The sequence below is a fragment of the Delphinapterus leucas genome, chromosome 1 (genome assembly GCF_059928025.1).
Source record: "Delphinapterus leucas isolate spDelLeu-1000000601 "Yukka" chromosome 1, BTC_Dleu_Yukka2, whole genome shotgun sequence".
NCBI lineage: Eukaryota > Metazoa > Chordata > Mammalia > Artiodactyla > Monodontidae > Delphinapterus > Delphinapterus leucas.
In genome coordinates this window covers 67,419,810-67,443,991 of record NC_143129.1, presented here as the reverse complement: position 1 = coordinate 67,443,991, position 24,182 = coordinate 67,419,810, and the positions used below count along the sequence as shown (strand labels likewise).

Sequence of the window (24,182 nt, the reverse complement as noted above, 5' to 3'; positions counted from 1 at the left end):
ACTGTTAAATGAGGCATTCATTCCAGTGTGTTATAGTTTAATTGCCTCCTTTGGTCTTACTTTAATCTAAGAAAGAGAAGGTGGTTTCTTTGGATTGGGTGGGGATATCAGTACATACAAAACTCAGTTTTGGGGGCTCACCTTGAGAAGTGAGTCACCTAAAGGATCCATGTGTTTCTAATTAATGGACCACTCAGACCATGAGAATTGAATTTTTTAAAGAGAGTGTTTCATGGCTTATGCGTGGATTCCTGCTTATTTACAAATTACTGTGTCTGCTCAGGTTTATACATTTATTTAGGTCCTTTCATAATCGTTATAGCTGAATTGAGCTCTGTAGAAAAATTCCTGGGGAAGTAAGAACTCTGTTGTATGGCATAGCAAAACAAACATTTCAAAGCCCAGATATTCAGTTTATAGTTTCCTTAAAGGGGATCAGGATCTAGTCAGATGAGATATAGGCAATTTAGAGATTAGAAACAAGTAGAAATATTAAGTTAGTGACTTCCGCTTTGGGGAAACTAAAGAAGAGCTCAGAGGAACTTGGAAGTCAGTAAAGGAGTGACCAGTTCTAGGAGAAAAAAAACACAAGGATCACCTGGACAAAGGAGCAAGTTGGGAGTGGGGGACAGTTGATAGCAAGCAGATAAAGTACCACCAAATTAGATATAAAAATAATCCAGTGTCCAGGACAAAAGACCCTATGTATTGGAAGAGAGGCAGGACTTGAGGTTAGAACCAAATGGACCTTTGTTGGGTCAACTATAGTTTATTGTTCTTTTCCATCAGTGGGAATTGTCATTAGGGAGACTAGCCTAGAGTCTTTCAGAAAAAAACAAGAAGAGCAAGGTTAGTAGTTTCAGGAGATGAAAGTACAAATTTCCCATTAGCAGTTTCTGACTCATTGTTGAGGATTTTTTGGTTATTGTTTTTAAAATTCAACCCAAAGGTATTCAGTGTATTCACTTTCGATTTTGGCTAATGTTAACAAAAATTAGTTCTCCAAGCATTTATTCATATTACAAATTATATATGTTTGTTTATACATTTTTAAAAAGATGTAATGTGTATGTGTCTTATGTGCCTTTAATACTTCAAACTGCTAGCAGAACTATTTGTTTAGGCTGGTATTTCTGCTTGGAATTTTTAATTCAATATTTGCCTTTCCTAGTTAGCTGTGTGATGACTTCTTTCCCTAGCCTCAATTTTTTTTTTTTTTTTTTTTAACTTGGTTGGGGAGACATACAACCAGCCTTCAAGTAAGCAAACAAATTCTTCTTTGAAAAGCACTGGGAGCATTGAATTAATGGTTCATGACATTATCATAACTAAATCTTTTTTTTTTTTTTGGTAACTAAATCTTAATTTTCCAAGTTACAGAGCACCACTGCTTATATTTAGAGACTGCTATTGATTTGCTACATCACCTAGTGGGTCTAGGATGGAGACATAAAACATTTGGCAGTGCAAGAGAGAGGGTTTGAAACAACCATGAAGTTGGGTGAATTTTTTGTGATTTTTTTTTTTCCAGTTTTCTTAGCAAAACTTGACATATCTGTAATCTCTCTCTTTATGGTAATTTCTTTTGAAGTATAAAATGACAAACTTTATGGCTGCATAATAATGCTTTATTTTATGTTGCTAAAAGTGTTACTACTATGCTGACAGTAACTATGGGATATGTATATACCTAAAAAGAAGGCATTATACTATTGAGCGTCACAATTTATTTGTTAATCAATACTATCCTACTTGGTACTGGAGAATTTTCTAGGAGGAACTAGCAATGAGAGACTATGATGACACTTGAATTGTTAAACCTTAACTGCCAATTGAATAAAATTCTTTATAAATAGGGGACATGGTAACAAGAGGTTAGTGTCTCTGGCATGATTGATTCTGAAACAACAAACCAAATTTTACACTCTTATAATCTATATAAAAGAGGCTGAAAGTTATTTGGTAGTTTGGTATAATTTGCTGTCAGTGTCAGTGAGAGAAATTCCATGTGCTCCCTCCATCAAACCTACAGCTAATCTCTACTCATATACTCTGCCTCCTCTTTGGTTAGAGTGGATGACATTTTTCTGCACCTATTTAAAGCCAATTCCTCCTCTTATCCACTGTAATTCACCTCCTTTGGTCTACTCAAGGACATCATTCCCACATTTGCCCACTTCTCATTCATTATCTTTCTTCCTCCTCCCAATTAAACATTGTCCATCAGCATACAAACATATGAATTATCTCCCAAACTAAGACAAACAAACCTCCCTTGATTCTGTTCTTCAACCAACAGTCAGCCGATTTCTCTGTTCCCCACTGGCAGCAAAACTTCTAGAAAAAGTATATATGCTTTGTCCCTCTACTTCTTTACTTCCCCTTTCTCTTGAACCTGTTCCAGCCAGGTTTTGGCCCCCGTGACTTCACTGAAATGGCTCTTGTCAAAGTCTTCATTGTGGTTAGTTCTCGGTCAGTATCTTTTTCATTGTATCAGCAGACACAGCTGCTTACTTTATCCTTCTTGACACACTTTCATCACTGAGCTTACAAAACTTGGCTCACTCAGTTCTCCAGCCTCCTCACTGGATTCTCCTTACTCTTCCTGTTCTTCCTTCTCTTAAACACTGAAGTGTCCCAGAATTTAGCTCTTAGACTTCTTTATTATCACTTACTCTCTTAATGTGGCTTAAAGTAACATCATCAGTGACATCCAGATTTACTGGTGAATTCTAGACTATTACAGTGAGTCCCTACTCAGTTTCTCCACTTGGATATCTGTTAGTTCTTTTCTTCCCTCTAATACTACTTGCTCCTTCTCTATTCTTCCCGTCGCAATAAATGGCAACTCCATTTTTCCTGTTATCTACACCAGAAACTTTGGGATCGCTCTGCATCTAAACTATCAGCAAATTTTTCTGCCACTACCTGTAGTATATATCCCACATCCAGATATACTTCCCCCTCTGAACATTAGTGTTTGCTCTTTCCTTTGCCTGAAACACTCTTCCTCCAGATATCCATGTGGTTTACTCCCTCACATCCTTGAGGTCTTTGTTCAAAAATCATCTTAGGAGGAGAAGCCTTCCCTTATGACCACACATAAAACAACAACCACTCCCCCACAATCTTCATTACCCTGACCTTACCCTGCCCAATTTACTTCATAGCAATTATCCCTACTTGACACAGATAAATGCATACATGTATATTATATATGTGTGTGTATGTATGCAGTGATGTCTGTTTTCCTCTCAGAACAAATGAGTAGGGACTATTTTTTTGTTCAGTGTTTTATTTATCCCCAGAGCCTAAAACAATGCCTCATACCTAGTAGGTACTTAGTATTCTCTGCAGAATTTCATGTTATACTATTTTTATTTTTTATCTGTGACCACTGCCTCAGATAAAGTTTAAGAAAATGTTAAAAATTATGTAAATATTTTTCAGCTCAAAAGAAAAAGTAAATGATAATTCCAACATAAAAAGAAACATTTTAGCTGAAAAATATAAGACTTTTACTTTTTAAAGGGCTCTCTACTAATAAATTTCAAGAGTTACTTCTAAATGCATAACTTTTTCATAATCTTAATTATTATTTGATTGAAATTAGTAGTTTTTGTATATAGAGTAAATGAGGTAACTGATATTTTTCAATTTTTCTTAGTATTGTAAAAAGAGATGCAATTAGGAAAGCAATGTTCACTTTTAAATGTTTTGCTTATGGAAGATTTTACTTTCATTCCGTTTAATTACCTAAATACTCCTAGAGAACTCTATGTGTCTAATTCATCACAGTTAAATAGAAGCCTTTGGGCGTGTAAGTATGTATAGTTTTTCATAATTTAATGATCAGTAATTTTTTTGAGTAATTTGTTTTTAGTATTCCTCTATGAGACATGTGTTTTATTTATACCCTTCTGTCTTTAATGTATAATCAGATTCTTACTATGTTCTGTTTTATTACTATCTTTTCACCTGTCTTTTCCTATCTGTGTCAGAATTTCTAAGGGGGCCTGAGATAGCTTTGCTCCGTAAGCGCCTGCAACAACTGAGGCTTAAGAAGGCTGAGCAGCAGAGGCAGCAGGAGCTAGCTGTGCGTACCCAGCAACAGCCTTCCACTTCTGATCAGTCTTCTCGTGAGGGCTCTTCACAGGACCCTCAGGCTTCAGGTTATTAATGTCCAGTGTCCTTAAGCAGCTCGTAGAGTTGGTTTTTTAACACTGCTGCTGTGTAATAAGATGCTTCCCTTTTCCCCTTCCAAAGAAAGCTGATGCGCTTGCAGCTTTTCCCTCCGTTCTTGCATATGGTGAAATTTACCATCACATGGCTAGAGGGACAGATTGGCAGCAGCACTTGCTAGAGAGACAAATATAAAATCGTCCATTATTTTATTTGTAGTTTTAGAGAAGGGCAAATATTTATTACTTTTATGGCTAATGAGATACTATGTGATAATCTAGTGAACTTAGAGCCTGCATTGATAGTTCTGTTGAAATTTCCTATATGCCGAGATGATTACTGTACTTATGGCACCTAGCTCCTCTTCTTTTTTTTTTTTTTGCTTTGAAAGTTAACCAGTATTTCTATTCCCATATAAACCTAGTAATGATAGATTTTAGAATTACAATGTTGTTTGGCTGTTCTAGCATGCTGACTCAATCATCCCCTTCTGTAATTATTTGAAAATTTTCAATATTTGCTTACTTATTCCTCCTACACATAATCAACTTTCTGGTATACAGGGCAACAAAAATATTCCAGTTTTATGTTCCTGTTTTTATACGATAAAACTCTGATAAGACAGTAATAATCTGTGTCACTCTCTTTTTCATTGAGTATTTTAGTGGCTCAAGTTTTTTTTATGGCCAAAAAGCTCATGATGCTCAATAAACATTTGCTGAAAGAATTAGTGAAAGATATCACATAAAATAATCTGTCAACTTAATTCTTTCAAGATGGATAGTAGATACTATGTATCCTGTACTATAGGTACTATAGTAGGTGCTATCATACTAACAAGATTATACTACTTTGATACACTTTGTTTTGGCACCCTAAGGAGTGATGAGTTGGGAATTAATCACTTTGAGAACTCTGATTAAATTACTTGGAATTAATCTGTTTATTGGTAGAACTGGACAACCTCCAGTTTATAAATATCTGTTCCACTAAGTGCTGTGGTAATAAAAGCATATTATATAATACCATGGTGAAATAAAATAGATTTAAATAACTGCAATATAGGTGTGATGTTTGGAACAAATTATGGACCTGATTTTTAACTTAGTGTTATATTAATAGAGAGAATATCAGTCAAGCAAAGAAGATGTCTCTCTCTCTGTCGGTTTTTTTTTTTTTTCTTACTATAGGGAAATCTTTTCCTATACTTAAAACTCACAAGAAAGTTTGATTAGATTACAGTTGTGACATTTAATAATAATACATTTTGCTATGATTTTGTGCTGTGTATAAAACTCTAGCTCAGGGGTTTTAAAAGTAAAAATATACAACATATAAAACAATAAGAAGGAAGATACAATATCCCTACATGTATAAATATTTTTTAAATACTGAAATTTAGCAGATAACAAACCAAGTATTAAAGTGAATTTGAGTATAAAGCAAAACTGTCTACATTATCAGTAGGGAAATGTACATTGTGGACATTAGGAAAATATTGACACTCAGTCTTTATATCTAGTTTATCAATTTGAATCAAAGCAAGTTCTTTTTAGAATCAGAAAGCTTTAGTGTGATTGTATGGTCTTTGTAAAATAAGATGCTGTTTTCCCAACTCTAAGCATCATTCTTACTAAATAGTGCCTAGTTTGATAACCAGTATATTTTAAAAAGCCAAAGTTGAGTTAGATGCCTTGCCAGTTTTGAAGTTGAGAAACATGTTATCTTAATTTTGTTATTAAACAACTTACTTGGGCTGCTGAGGCTGCCCACGTGGACCAATATGAGAGGCCCTTAGTGCTGTCACTCAGTGTATGTTGCTCCCTTCACCTACAAGGTGAAAGACGTCATCTATATCATACGCTTTTAACATAGCATTCATGTGAGACCCCTAGTAAGTCTAACCTGTAACATGGCCTGGGTTCACTTGTTAGTGTTACTTTTATCTTATTCTATCCTCACATGTTAGGAACACTATTTGGTAATTAAAAACTTTAAGAACAGTTAAATAATGTATTGTTAGTTTGTTACAAAGGACAACTAATAAAGTATACATATTTTGTCCGTTTAGTAAATTTTGGATGCGAAGAAAGATGAGTTGACTTAATGCAAAATTCTTCATTTCAAAACATTCAAATTATAAAAATAAAGAATAGGAATTAAATTTATGAAATTCAACAGGGAGATAGGTTTTGTTTGAATAACAATTAGCAAAACATTTTCTTATACTTCATGATGTATGAATACAATTTTGTGTATGTATATTATGGACAGTAATCGATCCATTCACTCATGCTAGATGTTACTACTAAAATCATCAATATAGAATAGCACAGAATTAACATTCTAGATTTTAACTTTTTAACACTAGAAGACTGCAATTGTCATAAAACATTTTCCCATTATATGTTGTTGCCTTCACAGTGTCAGCAAGTGATGATACTGTCAATAAATGATACTTCTGTCATTTTCTCACCTATTGAAGCCTTTTAGGTATAAGATATTCAAAGGAGCCATTAATGTGATTTAGAAACCAAGACATTTTAACAAGTGTAGAATTTCTGAATGATTACATTGTCTGATAAATACTTCATTCTCTTTTCAAAATATAGGACTCATGAGAATATTTTGTGAAAGGCTAAGTGTAAGATGAATCTGCCTAATACCTAATTTCTGTAGGAAAATGGGATCAAGCCATCAAGCCATTTTATAGAAATAATCTACATTTTAATGAGATCAAATGGGAAGGCGCCTGATGGCAATATTTCTTGGCAGTTGAAAACTAAAACATCATTCCAAGGCGCCAAGTGCTATTTAAAATGAGCTAAATAAGATAGATGTTAAGGTATGTTTAAACAATGGGTTCCCCCCCTTTTTTTCAGCTGTGAAATCAGAATTTCATGGAGAAGTTCTAATATAAAATACATAAAAGTGACACTGTTGTGATTGAACATAAAGAGAGTTAAGAAATGACAACCCAACTCCTTGTCCTTCTTGCCACCCCCCAAGCCACCTCTGCTCTCTGAAGCACACTTTGAAAACCACTCCTCTAAAAGAATTTTTGACACCTGTAAATGATAATTATTCATAGCTAATTTCCAAACTTTTTATTTTTCAAAGTCAGTGTATATATATTTTAAAAATATTTTCAGTTTAGTTTTTTTAAAAAAGTACACTTTTTTCTAGGCTTTTAGGAAATACATCACAACTCATTTCTAGTCTTCCATTTTTTTTTTTTTTTAGTCATAAAGAGATGAATTTGCCTTCATCAGATCACTGCCTGGGTGTTAGACTGACTGAGTTCTTGTCCCTGGCCCTATGACAAATGACCTTGGGCAGGTCGTTTGGCTGCTTTATGCCTCAGTTTCCCAATTATTGATTTATTTAAGTAGCGTGGCCTGCCATAATTTATAGAGATGGCATAAGAATGGGATAGAGAATACTGTATAAAGTTTTTATACTCCTAAGTAGAACAGTACACATAGTAATGGACTATCTTAATTATAGTGACTTTAACTTACTACCTCAAGATGTCCTCATTTTATGGCCATGTAAGGTTGATAGCATTCAGGGTTTTTTTTTTTCTCTCCGGTACGCGCGGGCCTCTCACTGTTGTGGCCTCTCCGTTGCGGAGCACAGGCTCCGGACACGCAGACTCAGCGGCCATGGCTCACGGGCCCAGCCGCTCCACGGTATGTGGAATCTTTCCAGACCGGGACACGAACCCACGTACCCTGCATCGGCAGGCGGACTCCCAACCACTGCGCCACCAGGGAAGCCCGCGTTCAGGGTTTTGAATGAGCTGTATGTATGTTTATCAGATGAATGCCGTAAACAGCTATGGCAGAGGCATTCAGCATATGGCTGATTTTAAACCCAACTCTTTTTTTCCCTTTCAGGTCCCCTGAAGTCATGGGTTGCTGGCTCCTGCTCAGAGTGACAACACCCTGTGGAGTCGGCTGGTACTGGCCCAACCACCACAGAGCCCCACTGGAGCATGGAGCCAGCCTAGAGAGGGTGTCAGGTAGGAACTGTTTTTTCACTTTATGGCACGGTTTTGCCGATTGGAAAAGAAAAAAGTAAATTTTATACCCCTTAAAGGGTATAAAACATTGGTGAATATTTTAAAGGGCTTTTCAAAACTGAGCCATATTGGAAAAAATCAGCACTTACCCTGTCCTGTGCGAGCAGGTTCTATACAACATCCAGTTCCCCACAGTGTCCGTGATGTCAGTTACACGTAGCTCTTCTCAAACGGATGCGTTTGACCCAGGTTTTTAGTGATTATAATAACATAAGCAGTTAGTAAATCAGATGTAATGTTGACATAGTTCTGCAAGTACTTCTTAACTACTTTGAATGATAGGGTCCTGAGCAAAACAGTGATGGGTCTCTTGGCACTTTAAATGCGGGACCATGCTCCATGTTTTTCAGAACAGCCTCCTATCATCATTTTTCATTCAACACCATGTTTCTGAAAAACAAGCAAGTAATAACATATATGCTGTCTAAGTAGTTTACATGGATTATCTCATTAAATCTTCGCAAGAGCAGTATGTGGTAGATATTGTAATTATCCCCATTCTACAGATGGAGAAACTGAGACTTAGAGACGTTAAATAACTTGCCCACGGTTACAGTATTACTGAGTAGGAAAGCCAGATTTGAACCCAGGGAGTCTGACTAAAGAGTTCTTGTTACTTAGATTATAATTCCTTATTTTTTTCTACAGTTGAAAAAGTTCAGATGTCAGGGGGCTAAAGAATTTTCTCAAAACTAAAACACGAAATTTTTGGAGATACACAGTAATTAACCATGAGACACCTTGAGCTTAGACTGAAGGAGCTTTTGCTTAAAGTTTATCTCTACTTTAAAAAAAATAATAATCTAAGATATTTCCAATAGGCTGACCAACTGTATTGCATTTTGTAATAAATTATCATTGGACCATATGGTCAGAGTTTTATTTTGTGATAGTGCTTTCTAGAACACATTTCACAGAAAGGTGGAATAGAGCATGCAAACACTGAAGCAATCAGCATTGAACTAATACTTGTTTGTCTTTTTAATATTAGATATTCTGATGATTATTGTGTTAACATTTGGAAATATTTCTGTAAGTTGGAAGATATGGGTATTGTATTTCTGAATATCTAGTGATATAGAAACATTTTACTTCAAATGTTTTATGTGACAGGAAAGTAATCCTTCCAAAAACAGTTGCATGGTACCCAAAATTAAAAATAGAATGGAAGCAATGATCAAGAAGGATTTCTTCTTAAAGATTGGTCTTCAACATGGAAAGAACGACAACTCCCCAGATATACACGATATCTGTGACAGACTGTAAAACCGAAACGGAAGCCCTTTTAGCTTAATCTCTTTCTGTCTTAACCTACACTTTGTTAATATTTTAAGTACTTCAAGAGTTTGAAAACACACAATTTTGTGGAGATGATAGCATTCTAGATCCTTTCTCAATGTGTTTTATTTAAAAGCTTACATAACATGCACTTTAATAAGATTTGTACGTTCCATAATATTCATGAAAATATTAAATATTTGAAAAAAGATTGCTTGGAGAGTTGTTACTTTTCTGAGCGTTCTTAATGAGAGTATAATGAAATGTATAACAAATCCAAAGGGATAAAAAATATTTCATAAGAGGCTTTCTAGGAAGATTTTCCAATATTTATTTCACTGTGAGTCACATTTTTATTGTTTTTCTTAAAGAATATAATTTTGTTAGTCTCTAAAGACTGACTCATCTGCTCTTCAAAAGGAACATAGATAGGAATGTTGTATCTAACTCTGAGATGGATATTTGAGAAGTCTTAGAAAAGCAAAGCAAAGCATGGCTAGATTAGGGAACCGATTAAAATACTATCATTCCTGCTTTCTTTTTTGTGTAATACAGATTTGTTGAGCTGAATATTCTCATGAAGAGGTGATACGTAAGGATACTTTAAGTAAAAGCTATTATTTAAATAATGATCATGCTTTATCAAAATCTAGTAATACAAAAATCTATGAGCACAGTGGTTATCTCAGAAGGGAGACAATTTAAGATTGATACCAGTAGTCCCAGTAGCAGGATTCAGACTTTTTAAAGTGTACAGATTGAAGCAGTCAAGTGGTATAAAATTGCTAAGAATCAAGGATATTTAAGAAACTCTTAGCTATTGAGTTAAGGACACTCTTAAATCAAAATATTTACATTTGGGGGAATAATGTGCCACTACGAATAGAAACCGATCAGTCGTAAGTGCAGAGTTTTTGTTTTATTAACAGCATTTGCTACGAACAGAGCATAGGCTGTTAGAAACTAGGAATTATTCTTACAGTTAGTAGAGAGCTATGCTTGCTATCCACATTTTCCCTCTTCCTGTAGCTTCACTAGCACACTAGAACCCAAGCCAGGAATAGTAGCCACCTCCTTCTGTTCCCCAGTGCCTTTCTTAGTTACCAGGTCCCTAGGATGACCAGGAAGGAAGGAGAGTGTTGGATCTAAAAATGGGACTTGTCCTCTGTCACATAGCTAATTATTGTCAAACCAGGGTTGGAATCAACACTGAATGACTCTAGACCAGTGCTTTTCCATTTTATCATGCCGCCTTTCGTTATACCAGTGTTTTTCAAGCAATAGAACCCATTTATTTATAAAACAAATTATTGTACATAGAAATCCAAAGGATAAAAGTAAAATGTTCTGTTTGAAGCCAAGGTGGAAAGCATGAAGCCCAGACCATAAGCCTTCTCGTTGCCTCTCTTTTCCTTTTCTCACCGGGCACCTAAAGAAACCTAAGCCTTCACAGTACAGTTTTAACATGCACAACATACCACAGAGTTTTAAAAGTCATCTATGTTTCTGTAATGGTAATTACTTCATTGAATATTTCTCTTATAAACTATTTTCTTTGTCATAAATCTTCACTGGAGCTCTTTTTTCAGCTCAAGATAACATCTAGCTAGGTGTAGTGACCATCTTATTTCAGGCTCTGAATCCTCCAATCCAAAATGAAAGCCGTCTTGAGGAGCTGGAGAGAGGGTTTGAGAAGAACAAGGAGTCTTCCTTTTAGCGAGGGAGATACACTGTTTCTATTTTATCTGCCTTGCACCTTGTGCCTGTGCTAAATGAATTTGATAAAAGGTATATGCATGGAAGTAGAGGAATATTTTCTCAACTCATTCTCAAAGTTGCTAAACGCTTGCCTGGAATAACATATCTTAAGCACATGGCCCTGCTTACTCACTGCTTGGGAAACACACCACAGTACTTACTTCTATTCCCCAACCTTATACATTTGTTTCTTAAGCTTAGAGATGATCATAACATTGCTGTGCAGTTTTCTGCTGCTTACTTTTAAGTTGAAATCTCATTTTTGTTTCAGATTCTCCTTCTTCTGTGGTTAACAAACAGCTCGGATCCATGTCACTTGACGAGCAACAGGGTGCGTGCAACAGGAGATGCGCTATGCCCATCCATCCATAGTTTTATGGCAATGCATAAACCAAGCTCTCTCTCACTTTTTCAAAGCATTTCATTTTGATTATGGTCTGATAGTCAGTATTTTGTGGACTGAATTACCTTAGGTGGTATTATGCACAAAGGGCCTCCTTGGCCTATACAGATTATTTTCTGTATAAGCTAATTTCTACCTTTGGCCCTTTATGCCAACTTTGGAATCTCTTCCTATAATGGTATTATAATGGATATAATATCGATCCTTTTTTTAATTCTAGCTATCATAAAATTGTGTAGAACTGTGGATGTGAGGTTAGCATATTACCTAGTGGCTAATTTAGAAAAAGTTATTTGAACATAGTAATGTTCTGTATTACTGCATTGCTATAATAATGATACTTGATTTTATGTCTCACTTATCTGGTAGTTAAACTCCTGATAGCTTTAACTTTAAGGAATACAATTATGAATGCAGAGATAAGCTCCAAAGCCACCAATCAGAAGGGAAAGTAGCTTCCACTTCCACTTGCACTTTTGAAGTAGGAGAGGTATAGAATCTACCTTGAAGCCTTGAGCAGAGGCTGATGAAGTAGATTTTACAAATATTTTTTAAAAATTAAAAAAGAATAACTTAGCACTATAGCCGTAAGCTTTAGTTGGCTAAAAGTTTACCTATGTAGGATGACTCATAGGTCAACAGTATCGGGGAAATGAAATATTGAGGAAGTACCTATTTAGTGTGAAATAGATCTAATTTAAACTGTCTTCTTAGAGAATTATTCAGAAACTAATTTCGAAACAAATTAGAAAACTTCTGTACATCTGATCTTACTATTCTTTATAGACCTGAGTTGACAGATATTTGCTATAGATTTTTCTGTTCTTGAGAATGAATGAATGAATTAGTAAATGAATTTGAGAACTAAGAAATTATGCGTGCTTTATCTTTATACATTTATTGTAGAGGTATTATCAGTAAAGAATAATTAAGTTATAAAACAATTATAGCACTATATTATAATATATTTTACTACTGTTTAAAACTGCCCTCTAATGAAATAATCTGTTTTTGGTAAGGCTATATGAATGTAAATACTACCAGAGAGTTTGTAGCCAAATTCATATTTTATTTAATCTTACAGAATAATTTCCATAGAATTATATTGAATATTATATTTAAGTTGGTAATTAATGTACATATGTTATGGCATATGACAGAAAGAGATGAGAATATAGGATAACTCCCATATTTTTGCCATCAATGCCTGGGTAAATGATGGTGCCATTTACTAGGGTAAACTAGTTCGGAGGCAGAAATCAAAAGGTTCTTTATTTTTTTGGCCATGTAAAGCGTGATATGCCTTTTAGTCATATGAGTAGAGATGTTACATAAAAGGTCAGATATTGCATAGGTTTGGCAGAAGCTGCATGATGATAGACCGTCATCAATGTAGCTTTGCAATAAGTTCTCTGAGCAGAAATGTTCTAATGACAGTATATCCAAATGAATTAAATCCTGAGCTTTTACATGCCTTTTTGTTCAGCAGGATGACATCTTTTAAAGTACTGGGGACTTCTACATTATAGGCTTATATTACCTAAAGATAACCTCTACTATACAAGTTAACAGAAACTTCCCACAACTGTCTTTCTCACCTGGACTAATGCAGTAACCTCTTAACTGGTTTCCTCACATCCACTCAGGCTGTATCTCTTCTCTACCAACAGCCAGAGTGAACTTTTAAAAATGTACATCTAATCATGTCTTTCATCTGCCTAAAACTTTTAAACTGTGTGCATTTGCCCTTAGGCAATCTAAATCCATACCACTTGGCTTGCAGAGCTGTACATGACCTGGCCCCTTCCCTCACTCGCTAAGCTCTTGCCAATTAAGCCTTCTTTCGATTTTTCTAACACTCTAAGCTCGTTTCCCTCTCAAATCTCTTGTATATGGTATTCCCTCTACCAAAAATGCTTTTCCCTTTAGCAACTTGTACTCATCAAAACTCACTTAGATATTACTTTCCCAAAAGTAATATGACATTCTAATCTGAAATAGTTCTCCCCTCTTTTTCTCTTTGTGACCTGCTCTACTCCTTCGTTGCATTTGTCAAAATTTGTAATCATACGTTTATTTAAGGGATTGTTTGTTTAACTGCCTATCTTTCTCCGTATTCTCTAAATGTTTTCATTCACTATAATATATTCAGTGCCTAACATCATATCTGTTTTCATTAAACAGTAAATATTTGTTGAATGAATGAGTAAATCAATTCTTTAAGCAGTGGGATGCTATAGAAATTATTCCAGCTTGGGAGAAACATGACCAGATTTATGTCTTAGATCATTTTGGCAGCTTTATAGATGCCTGATTGGAAGGGAATAAAATTGAAAACAGCAAGACTACATAAGAGGCTATTGCAGTAGGCCAGGTGAGAGATGATGAGGGGTCCAATCTAAGGTGATAGCAGTGGGAAATGAGAAGAATAGACAGATTTTTTTTAATATTTAAGAGCTAGAATTGATGGGACTTTGAGACTGATTAGTTATTAAAAATGAGAGAATGATATCCAGGTGTCTTGATAGGGTGATAGATAGTAATACTGAACCAAGATAGGGATTTCAGGAGAAACAGCCAGTTATAGGGGGGAAAAGGTACATGCGATTTTCTTGATATGTTGAGTTTGAAGTACCTTTGGACATCCAAATGGAGAAATATCATAGACAGTTGGATGGAGATATGATATGTTTCTGGAAGTCAACAGAGAAGCCTGAGATGGAGATAAAAATTAGGAATCGTCAATTTACAGATGACAGTTGAAACCACGAGAGTAGATAAAATTGTCTAGGAAAAGAGGAAAGTCTATGCTACAAGGAGTAAGCAGAGAAAAGTATCTGGCTAAGGAGACAGAAAAGGAATGATCAGAGAAATAGGGCAGAAAGAACGCCATAACCAACGTCAGGAGAAAAGAAAAGTTCAAGGAGGAATTGGTCAGTAGTGCGTTGTGAAGCAGTGAAAGGACAGAGAAATGTTTTTGAATTTGGCACTATGTGGGTTACTGACTGCTTCGGCACTGCAGTTATATGTGGAGGCAAAAGCCAGATAGCAGTGGTTTGAGGAGAAAGATTTCTTTAAAAAAGTGGACACATTGGTATGTAGATGACTTTCAATAAGCTCAATTAAGAATGAAAAGATAGAGAAAAGGTAATGTCTGGGAGGGAGTGACAATTTCAAAACTGAACATGTTTATAAAATAAGAAAGAATCTTTGTAGAAGAGGTTAAAGGTATAGTGAATAGTTGATGTCCCCAGATAGGCTATTATTTCAAGTTTTAATCTTTGTCAAGACCCTTGTTCTCTATTTTACCCTGTAGAATGGAAATAGTACATTTAATAAGTTTTTTCCTGAATATCTCTCTAATGATTATTTTAAGCATATTTTAAATGTCTTTTTCATACTTTTAAAAGACACTAATATATTTTTTAATTGATAATTCAGTTTTATATTTACCTGACAGTATTCATCTTCCAACTGTCCAGGTGCTTTTACATGTTGCTTAATTTAATTTCCCATAGTAGTTCATAGATTTTCTTTCTTTTTTTTTTTTTTTGATTTATTTTTTGGCTGTGTTGGGTCTTCGTTGCTGCGTGCGGGGTTTTCTGTAGTTGCGGCGAGCGGGATCTGCTTTTCGTTGCGGTGCGATGTCTTCTCATTGCGGTGGCTTCTCTTTTGTGGAGCACGGGCTCTCGGCGAGCGAGCTTCAGTAGTTGTGGCTCGCAGGCTCAGTAATTGTGGCTCGTGGGCTCTAGAGCACAGGCTCAGTAGTTGTGGCGCGCAAGCTTAGTTGCTCCATGGCATGTGGGATCTTCCTGGACCAGGGATAGAACCTGTCCCCTGCATTGGCAGGCAGATTCTTAACCACTGTGCCACCAGGGAAGTCCTAGATTTTCTTTATTTTGAGGTATTACTAGGCTAAAAATGTTACTAATAAAATTTTTTAAATTGTAATTGACTTGTTTCATTGAAAAGATTTCTTTTCTTTCAACAATTATATACACATTATTGAACTGGTTGATTGCAAACAGTGTTTTTGCTTATTTATCTTGAATTTTTTTTAAAAAGCACCACACTTTGTCTAATATATTTAATGTAAACCTTAAGGCCATAAATGCAGCTGCCTGGTTGCCTCAATAGTTTTTATTTTCTTTTATCAAAATAGTTTTTAAAGAAATAAATGATAGGGAAATAAGCGTACAGCATGCACATTGTTTTTATCCTGTGATAAAATACTTTGCGCTACTCTCCAAATTTAGGGCTGTGGGTACACACATTGACAACCCTTCTGTGCTAATTAGAAAGTATTTGAATAAGCACAGTTATATCTGTCATGCATTTTGTTTAGTTTGAACAATATATTTTAATGAGTAGTTTTGGTTTTCCTTTTATTTATATCTCTGTTATAACTACTATATTTTAAGGGGGAAAATCCTCTTTGGACATATTTCTCTTGCCTCTTACTAAAACTAACAAATTTTTCCTGTTAAGAATATTTAGGCCAGAAATTCCCCCTTCTTTTATTAACAATAACAACAATAACAAAAGAAACCCATAATCTTAACATTTAATTTTTGAGAGGATATGAGGAATTAATTTTGCCTGAGTTTTAAATTTTGGCCATGACTATAGCAAGTTACTTTATATTCATTTTACAGTGATAATCATTAAGTGGAAGTTGATAATGCCATTAAGTTTGAAACTTACACCTATAGGCAATTGTGCATCTGTCAGACACTCATTTTCTACTCTAGATTTAAAGAAATAAAAATGCTAATTTGTAGGCATTAGAAACATAAATGCTAATTATCCATTATTTTATATAAACAGACTTCTTTTGACATTAATAAAACGTTTACTCACAGAAAGAGACTTGTGGATGATCAGAAAGCAGTGAAACAGATTTTACTAAATCTACTAGGGATTGGGAATGGAAAAACTGGACCTGTCTTCCATTAAGTATTATTCCCTTAAGATTATATACTGGGCTTCCCTGGTGGCGCAGTGGTTGAGAGTCCGCCTGCCGATGCAGGGGACACGGGTTCGTGCCCTGGTCCTGGAAGATCCCGCATGCCGTGGAGCGGCTGGGCCCGTGAGCCATGGCCGCTGAGCCTGCGCGTCCGGAGCCCCTGCTCCGCAACGGGAGAGGCCACAACAGTGAGAGGCCTGCATACCGCAAAAAAAAAAAAAAAAAAAAAAATTATATACTGTCACCAAGTTTAAATTTTTTTTTAATAATATCATCTTGATAATAGTACATCAAGCAATATTTTGAATTGCCATTAAATGTACTTTGACAACTCTAATTTTTATTAAATAAATATCTAATGATTGGAGACTGCTGTATTAGTGGGACAGATAAGTTCAGTATTCATCACACTGGACTACCTCTGTATATGTTGTATTTTAAATTCTAGAAAATAAAGTTAGTGAAATCAGACTTCATTTAGATTTTTTTTTTATATTCCTTAGAACTAGTTATCACTCAGTTGCTTAGAATGAAGTAGCTAATCCCCTTTTCCCCAACTACTAGTCTAGGTTCTTAAAATTAGTGATGTATTTCATCTTTTGGAAGTTAAACACTATTTAATTTTTATTGCATATGCTTACTTGTTCCACTCTGCTGCTAACGAAATCAATATCTATATTTCTAGTTAAATTGTTTTCTAACTCAGAATTGTCTATGATAAAAATAACTGACATTTATTGAGTTTTTAATATGTAACTGGCACTGTGTTAAGAATTTTGTATGTATTATCTCATTTGTTGTAATTTAATGAGGTGAATACTAATGTAATCCTCATTTTACTGGTGAAGAAACCAAGACTCCAAGAAATATGTAAAGACAAGTGAAATAAGTGGTAGAGCCATATTTGTATATCTGTTTCATTAATTCAACTCATATTAAATGCCTGTTACCTTGTGGCAAATACTGGGCTTGGCACCAGTTTGCATGAATAAATAAAGCTAATGCTCCCTGTGCTTGGAACAGAGTTGATTAATAATAATAATAATGATAATAATAATAGAGTTGATTAACCATAATAATAACAACATAGACACTTACATTACATTTTCTTTGTGCCAAACATTACTTTGAGCAATTTTTATATGTTTATTTACTTAATCCTCACCAAAGCCGTATACGACAGGTACCATTATTATCCCCATTTTCAGATGAGGAAACTGAGGTAAAGAGAGGTTAAGAAACTTGTCCAAGGTCACACACTGTGTGTTTGTGTTAGAGATGTGATTCAAATCCAAGCAGCCTGGTTCCAGTGTCTGTGATCATAACCACTGTCCTTTGCTTCATCTAACAGTAAAGACAGACGATGAGAAAAATAAATACAAGTGTCCTAAGTGTTATAAAAGAGGAAGTAAGGTTCAGTGGGGAGCATATGAATGAGTCTGTCTCTTCTGGTAGGGGGCCACATAAGGCATTCCTGAGGATGAGACATTTTAGCTGCAATCTGAAAGATGAGTATGAGTAAGTTAGGTCAAGGAGAGGGAGGAAAGGGGATCATGAATAGCATGTGCAGAGGCTCTGAGATAATCACATTAGAATGACTAGAGGAGTCCCAGTATGGCTGGCGTTTGCTCTGGCTTCAAGAGATAGGTAGAGTCCAGATTGAGAAGGACCTTTTAGACTTTTTTAAGGTTTTAATTTAGGAACAGTAGGAAGCCAATGAAGGATTTAAAATAGGGAACATGGCCTGATCTGGTTTGTTCTGAATAGAGTATGAAAAATTGATTAGAGACTAATAAATCACTTAGGTGGTTCTTCTGGTAATAAGGATTTTGACCTGATGATAGAAGTAAGGTAGAGATGTAAAGAGATTCATGACATATTTCAAATGTAGAGTACATGGGATTTGATGAACGAGGCAAAGGATTGAGGAGGAGTCCAGAGTATAAATTGAAGTAACAACTCTGGAATTTCTATGTGGGGGGGGTGGTTTAGCAATGGCAATCTGCTTGGAGGGAGCAGGGTCAGGGTGTGTCTTAAATCTGTTTTTGTTTTTTGTTTTGTTTTTTTGCGGTACGCGGGCCTCTCACAGTTGTGGCCTCTCCCGTTGCCGGAGCACAGGCTCCGGACGCGCAGGCTCAGCGGCCATGGCTCACGGGCCCAGCCTCTCCGCGGCATATGGGATCTTCCCGGACCGGGGCACGAACCCGTGTCCCCTGAATCGGCAGGCAGACTCTCAACCACTGCGCCTCCAGGGAAGCCCTTAAATCTGTTTTTATACAGTAAATGCAGTGTTTTGACTTAGATTATACATTTATTTGTGGTGGTTTGGGAAAGGTAATAATAGAGACTAGCAGGTGACATTTCTAGGGCTGCAAGGGTAACTCCCAAGTTTTGACTGAGTACAATTGATTGGCTACTTCCTGAAATAGGTGACCCTGGAAAAGGAAGAATATATGGGAGAGGATATATAGAAGGAGGTGGAGATCACAAACTTAGTTTGAATATGTTGAATTTGAGTTATCTGTGTGAGGCATCCAAGTAGGAAAGTCTGTTGGGCAGTTGATTGTATCGTTGTGGCGTTTAGCAAAGATGGCAGAGCTAGAGAAGTAAATTGGAGAATTTTCTGCATGTGGATGATAATTGAAGGTATGAAAGTAGATGAAATCATCTAGGATGAAAGTAAAAAGTGAGACATCTAAAACATCTCAAAAAAATCAGAAAAAATTCCAGAATTAAATATTTTGCTAGAGGAGAGCTGATAAAGGAGATGGAGAAGTAACAACCACATTGAGAGGTAATAGGCAAAGTAGAACAGTGTGATGTCATGAGATCAAAAGAAGAGAAATTTTCAAATACAAGAGAGTTGTCTGTTTGCTGCTGAGAGGTCAAGTATAAATGGGTTCTAAAAATTCTCCACTAGATTAATCAACACGGAGGTGATCAATCTCATTAGTGAGGGCAGTTTCACCTGGCTGATAGAGGCCAGAGTAGAGTAGGAGAAGATGAAAAGTACTTCTCAATGGAGATGAGAATTAAGAAAAGCACTTCAAAACGATAAGCAAGGAGGACAGTAGCTGGAGGGCAAAGTGGTTAAAGACAGTGTCTCCTAAGCTGTCTACCTCATTCGTTCATTTTCATCTGGAAGAAGTCACATTTTATCATTTCATCTGGAAGTCACATTTTATCATTTCATCTGGAAGTCGTCACATTTTATCAATCATTTCATCTGGAAGTCACATTTATTCAATCAGAGTACGACAGACAGGTTTGATTTTTTAATAGAGAATATAGGTGAGGAAACAGTCATAAAAGGAAAAATCTTGGATGAGAATTTTGGCAGGGTTTATGTGCCACATGGGGTACGCATTTTTACTTATATTCTATCTGTTCTCCCTCCAAACTGAAAGTGAACTAGGAATAGAAGACTTTTATGCACAGAGGGGTATAAGACTAACAGTTCTGAAGTACAGGGAAAGAAAGCCTAGGTAGCATAGGTAAAACGACTACTACATTTCAATCCATACATTTTAAATATTAGAGGGAAAATGGAACCAGGCACAGTCTGAGTCTGTATGTATCCCAACCCCATGTTTAAGTTCAATTCACATTTCTGTGTTATGTCATGAAAAAAGGTATTGGATTAAAATTATTGTCATTGATACACAGGTTGAGTTTTGATTGTCAGGAAGAAAATTTGACTAGGATATTATTTCCAAAAGATTACATAGGAGAGATTTCCTAGTAAATATCGGTATTAAAATTGCACTTTGTTTTTGGCTTTCATAAAATAGTTAATTTCTGTGTAAAGTCAGATTGCACTAGTGAGAACACTCAATTTTAGAATAAAAGCCTTGCCTCACAGTCACCTATGTGGTGGATAGGAGTTCTCTGTTTAGAATCTACTCCTAGAAACAGTTTCTGCACTTTGAATCAGAATATGCTTCCTTATACAAATGATTGGAAGACCCGGATATCCAGTAGTCTGAGGTATGCAGAAAAGTTACAGGTTCCTGACCTATAAAATTGGAAAGTTTGCATTGGCCTAGAAATTATACTTGAGAAATTTGCCTTTTCTTCAATGTATGCCAAGCAAGTTGGGGTGCAAAATTTGGGGAGATAGTTGAGCTTTATCATTGCTATGTCAGTGTTTTTTCAGAGGATTTCATCATATATTTTGTTTCCTTTTAGATTGATTTTTATTTTAAACATTTGGCAAAATAGAAGGAAAAATATTGACAAGTTCATTGTGCAATAGAAAATCCCTGAGGCAAAGAATATATTATTACTATATGATCCACAGGATATCTAAGCTACTGTAGGTGATTAATGGATGATTGTACAGTTAGAATGGTGACCCAGCAGCAGAGAAAATGTTGGGCATAGTGGTTCTAAACAAATTATTGTGGCCATATGCTACTTAATTATCATCATTTTGATAACTTTGTTTAAATTTACACATAGGATGGGCCTCCAGGGATATCCTAGCTAAAACACCAAACATCCATATCAATATTTAGATGATATACAAACCTAGTTACCAAGATAGTATATTTTATTACTACTTTCAGCATGTTTTTTTAGAACCACAAATGATTAATTTCATAGTTGAAATGCACAGGTTGAATGGTTTGAAAATATGTGTATTAACCAAAAAAAAGTTTATTTGTGGTTCTTATTGTGAATCAAAGCTTGAAAGATACCTAATTAAAGTTCAAAGAAGTTGCTTTCAAATTGTATTCCAGCCCATTCTGAGATTTTTTTCTGAGCCAATGCATTAATCTGAAAGGGCTCTTTTGGGAAAGGATCTCTTAAATTTGCTTCCCAGAATCTCATGTTACTGACTATTCACTTCTAACTCCAAAAAATGAAGTCTTTTACAGGATATTGTCTTGATTTTTATGTGGTTATGACTGTGCTTGCTAAAGCATGTTTTTTTTTTTGTTTTTGTGTTTGTTTTTGCGATACGCGGGCCTCTTACTGTTCTGGCCTCTCCCGTTGCGGAGCACAGGCTCCGTTTGCGCAGGTTCAGCGGCCATGGCTCATGGGCCCAGCCGCTCCACGGCATGTGGGATCTTCCTGGACCGGGGCACGAACCCGTGTCCCCAGCATCGGCAGGCGGACTCTCAACCGCTGCGCCACCAGGGAAGCCCTAAAGCATGTATTTTAATGGCTGCTCGTTTGCCTGGATAGAGTCTGCTCTAAGCTACTAACATCATCAGTTGTTTTTAATAATTAAACTACAAAGCAATATATATGGCCATCTTAGCAGTGTTGAACAAGTTAAAACTGATTTTTCCCCCCACTACACTGTCCTTGTGCTGAGTGCAGCACAATTAATTTTATTCTCCTATAATGTTTTTAGAGTGAGAAGAAATAGGTCAGTCTTTCAGTGCCCTGGAAAAGATACAGTGTAGTTTTCCAATACTCTGATACCAAAGTGACAGTTTGGACTACCAGAACTTTTATCAGTTAAAGTTGCTGATATGAATTATACATCAGTTCTGAGAGATAACAATACCAGCAGTTGATATTTCTTAATTAAAATGTTTATTTAAGGAATCTTATTTTCTACTGAGTATTCAAATTATTTCCAAGACAGTATAGTAAGTAGGAACTTCATATAGAAAGAAACTTAGGTTACTAGAGACAAAGAATCTAGCTCATTATCATCATTTCATCATCTATAAAATGGAGATTAAAATATGTGCTACAGAGATTTAACAAAGGATACATATATATCCTGGGACATAGTAATGTTCAAGAAATTTTGGTTATTGTTATGATTGTGCGTTCTACATAAAGTCATTGGGTTTGGTGAAGTTCTAAACCCTAAGGATGTTAAATTAAAACCTCTACTTGTTAAGCAAAATATTTCAGTAATATTAATATATTTCTGTGCATTATATAAGTAAGGCTTTGAATAATACAGTTTTTAGAATGTGTTTGCTAATCCAACTTTTAACACACAGAGCAAGTTATGGAAAATTAAAATGGTTACAAATATTTCTTCAAATAAAGTAATAATAAAATTTATTTTTTAGTTCTTTAAAGTAGATTTTTTATAGACCTTTTTAACTTAAAATATGCACTTTATCAGAAGCAATTTGTTAATTAATTTACTAGTAAACCAGTGATCTACATTTCCAAGAAAATTCAATTTGATAGGTTGTATATGGTCAAGAAGAGGAGTATTAAACTAGGAAGAGTAGAATGGAACAAGGCTAGGAAATGGATTTTTAAACCTCGGATATACACTTCCATTAATGCCTCAGTTGAAGAAACCATGTTCTACACTGCATAGTGTTTCTGCCAGAGACATTATTTATATGCAGTCTACAAGGAGGTAACTAGACTAGGGGTCCTGAAGTATTTGTTGCTAACAGAAATAATGTGATGGGCCAATTTTACTCCAGGCTGATGACTTCATTGACAACTTAAATGAACAAATTCTGTCAACTATTGTCATTTTATAAATTAAATGAGTACTACTACTGTGTTTTACATGATTTTTGCTATATTCCAGAGAGATTAAATAATAACTTGGTAGTAGATAACCTAGGAAGAAGGTTTGAATTAACATTGATCATCTCAGGAAGCTTCTTGCTTTTGGAGGTTGGGGGTGCTCTTGGAGGTTGGTAGATATTTTCTACACCATTTTGACCTCTTAACAGCTAGCTATTTGTCTACTATATTCCTTTAGTCATAGCATGCAAATATCTATAGCTGCCTCTAATTTTACTCAAAAAGGAAGTTTTGATACAGCATTTAAATGGCTTCTCTTTTTAAATTTTTGTTGGAGTATAGTTGATTTACAGTGTTGTGTTTGTTAGTTTCAGGTGTTAAATGGCTTCTTAAAACTTATGCTACCATAACCAAGGTAGATCTATGAAATTTAATCCTACAATTCTCTCACACCTGCTTTTTTTCCCCCCTATTTCTTCTCTACTTTAAAAGAAAAATAATAGCAAAGCACTTTACAAAATGTTGTGAGAGATAATGAAAGAAGTAGCCCCAGCTCTACCTCTTAGTTTCCTTGATCATTCATTCAGTCTTTCAGCTATCTTCACCAATTCCAGATCCCTAAGGATGACTGTGGTTTGGGCAGCAGTGGGACAGAAATTTTAGCAACATAACTAAAGAATAAGGGAAAACTGTATGTGGACAAATGACTAACAGCACGTTTTTCAAAGATTGTCAAGGATAGGACAGATATTTTAAAAATCCCGTTCAGGAATTCCCTGGTGGTCCAGTGGTTAGGACTCTGGCATTCACTGCCGAGGGATCAGGTTCAGTCCCCAGTTGGGGAACTAAGATCCCACAAATCATGCAGCGTGGCCAAAAAAAAAAAAAAAAGTCCCATTCTTGATAATTTTATGTAAGTTAAAGATATGTTAATTTGGTTATTTTATCAGAATGCCATTTGGTAAAATACGTCCTCTAAAACATTGAATGTAATATTGAGTCTTTGAAAGTCGTAATGGATTGTTAATTCTTTTTCCAGCAGCTGTTTA

At 35.5% G+C, this 24,182-nt stretch overlaps 1 protein-coding gene across 9 annotated transcripts in view; it reads left to right on the top strand.

Annotated features, from left to right (window-relative positions):
* DCAF6 (DDB1 and CUL4 associated factor 6) overlaps positions 1-24,182 on the top strand; it is a 172,407-nt gene that overhangs the window by 97,341 nt on the left and 50,884 nt on the right. For 6 of the 9 annotated variants that reach the window (XM_089911525.1, XM_022560102.3, XM_022560101.3 and 3 more), the window contains one exon: positions 11,574-11,633. The exons of 1 other annotated variant lie outside the window; for it this stretch is intronic. In XM_089911525.1, the coding sequence (XP_089767651.1) occupies positions 11,574-11,633 (60 nt within the window). Of the gene's footprint in view, positions 1-4,001; positions 4,173-11,573; positions 11,634-24,182 lie in introns of all 9 variants that reach the window. 2 more of the 9 variants (XM_089911542.1, XM_022560109.3) reach the window with 1 other exon arrangement.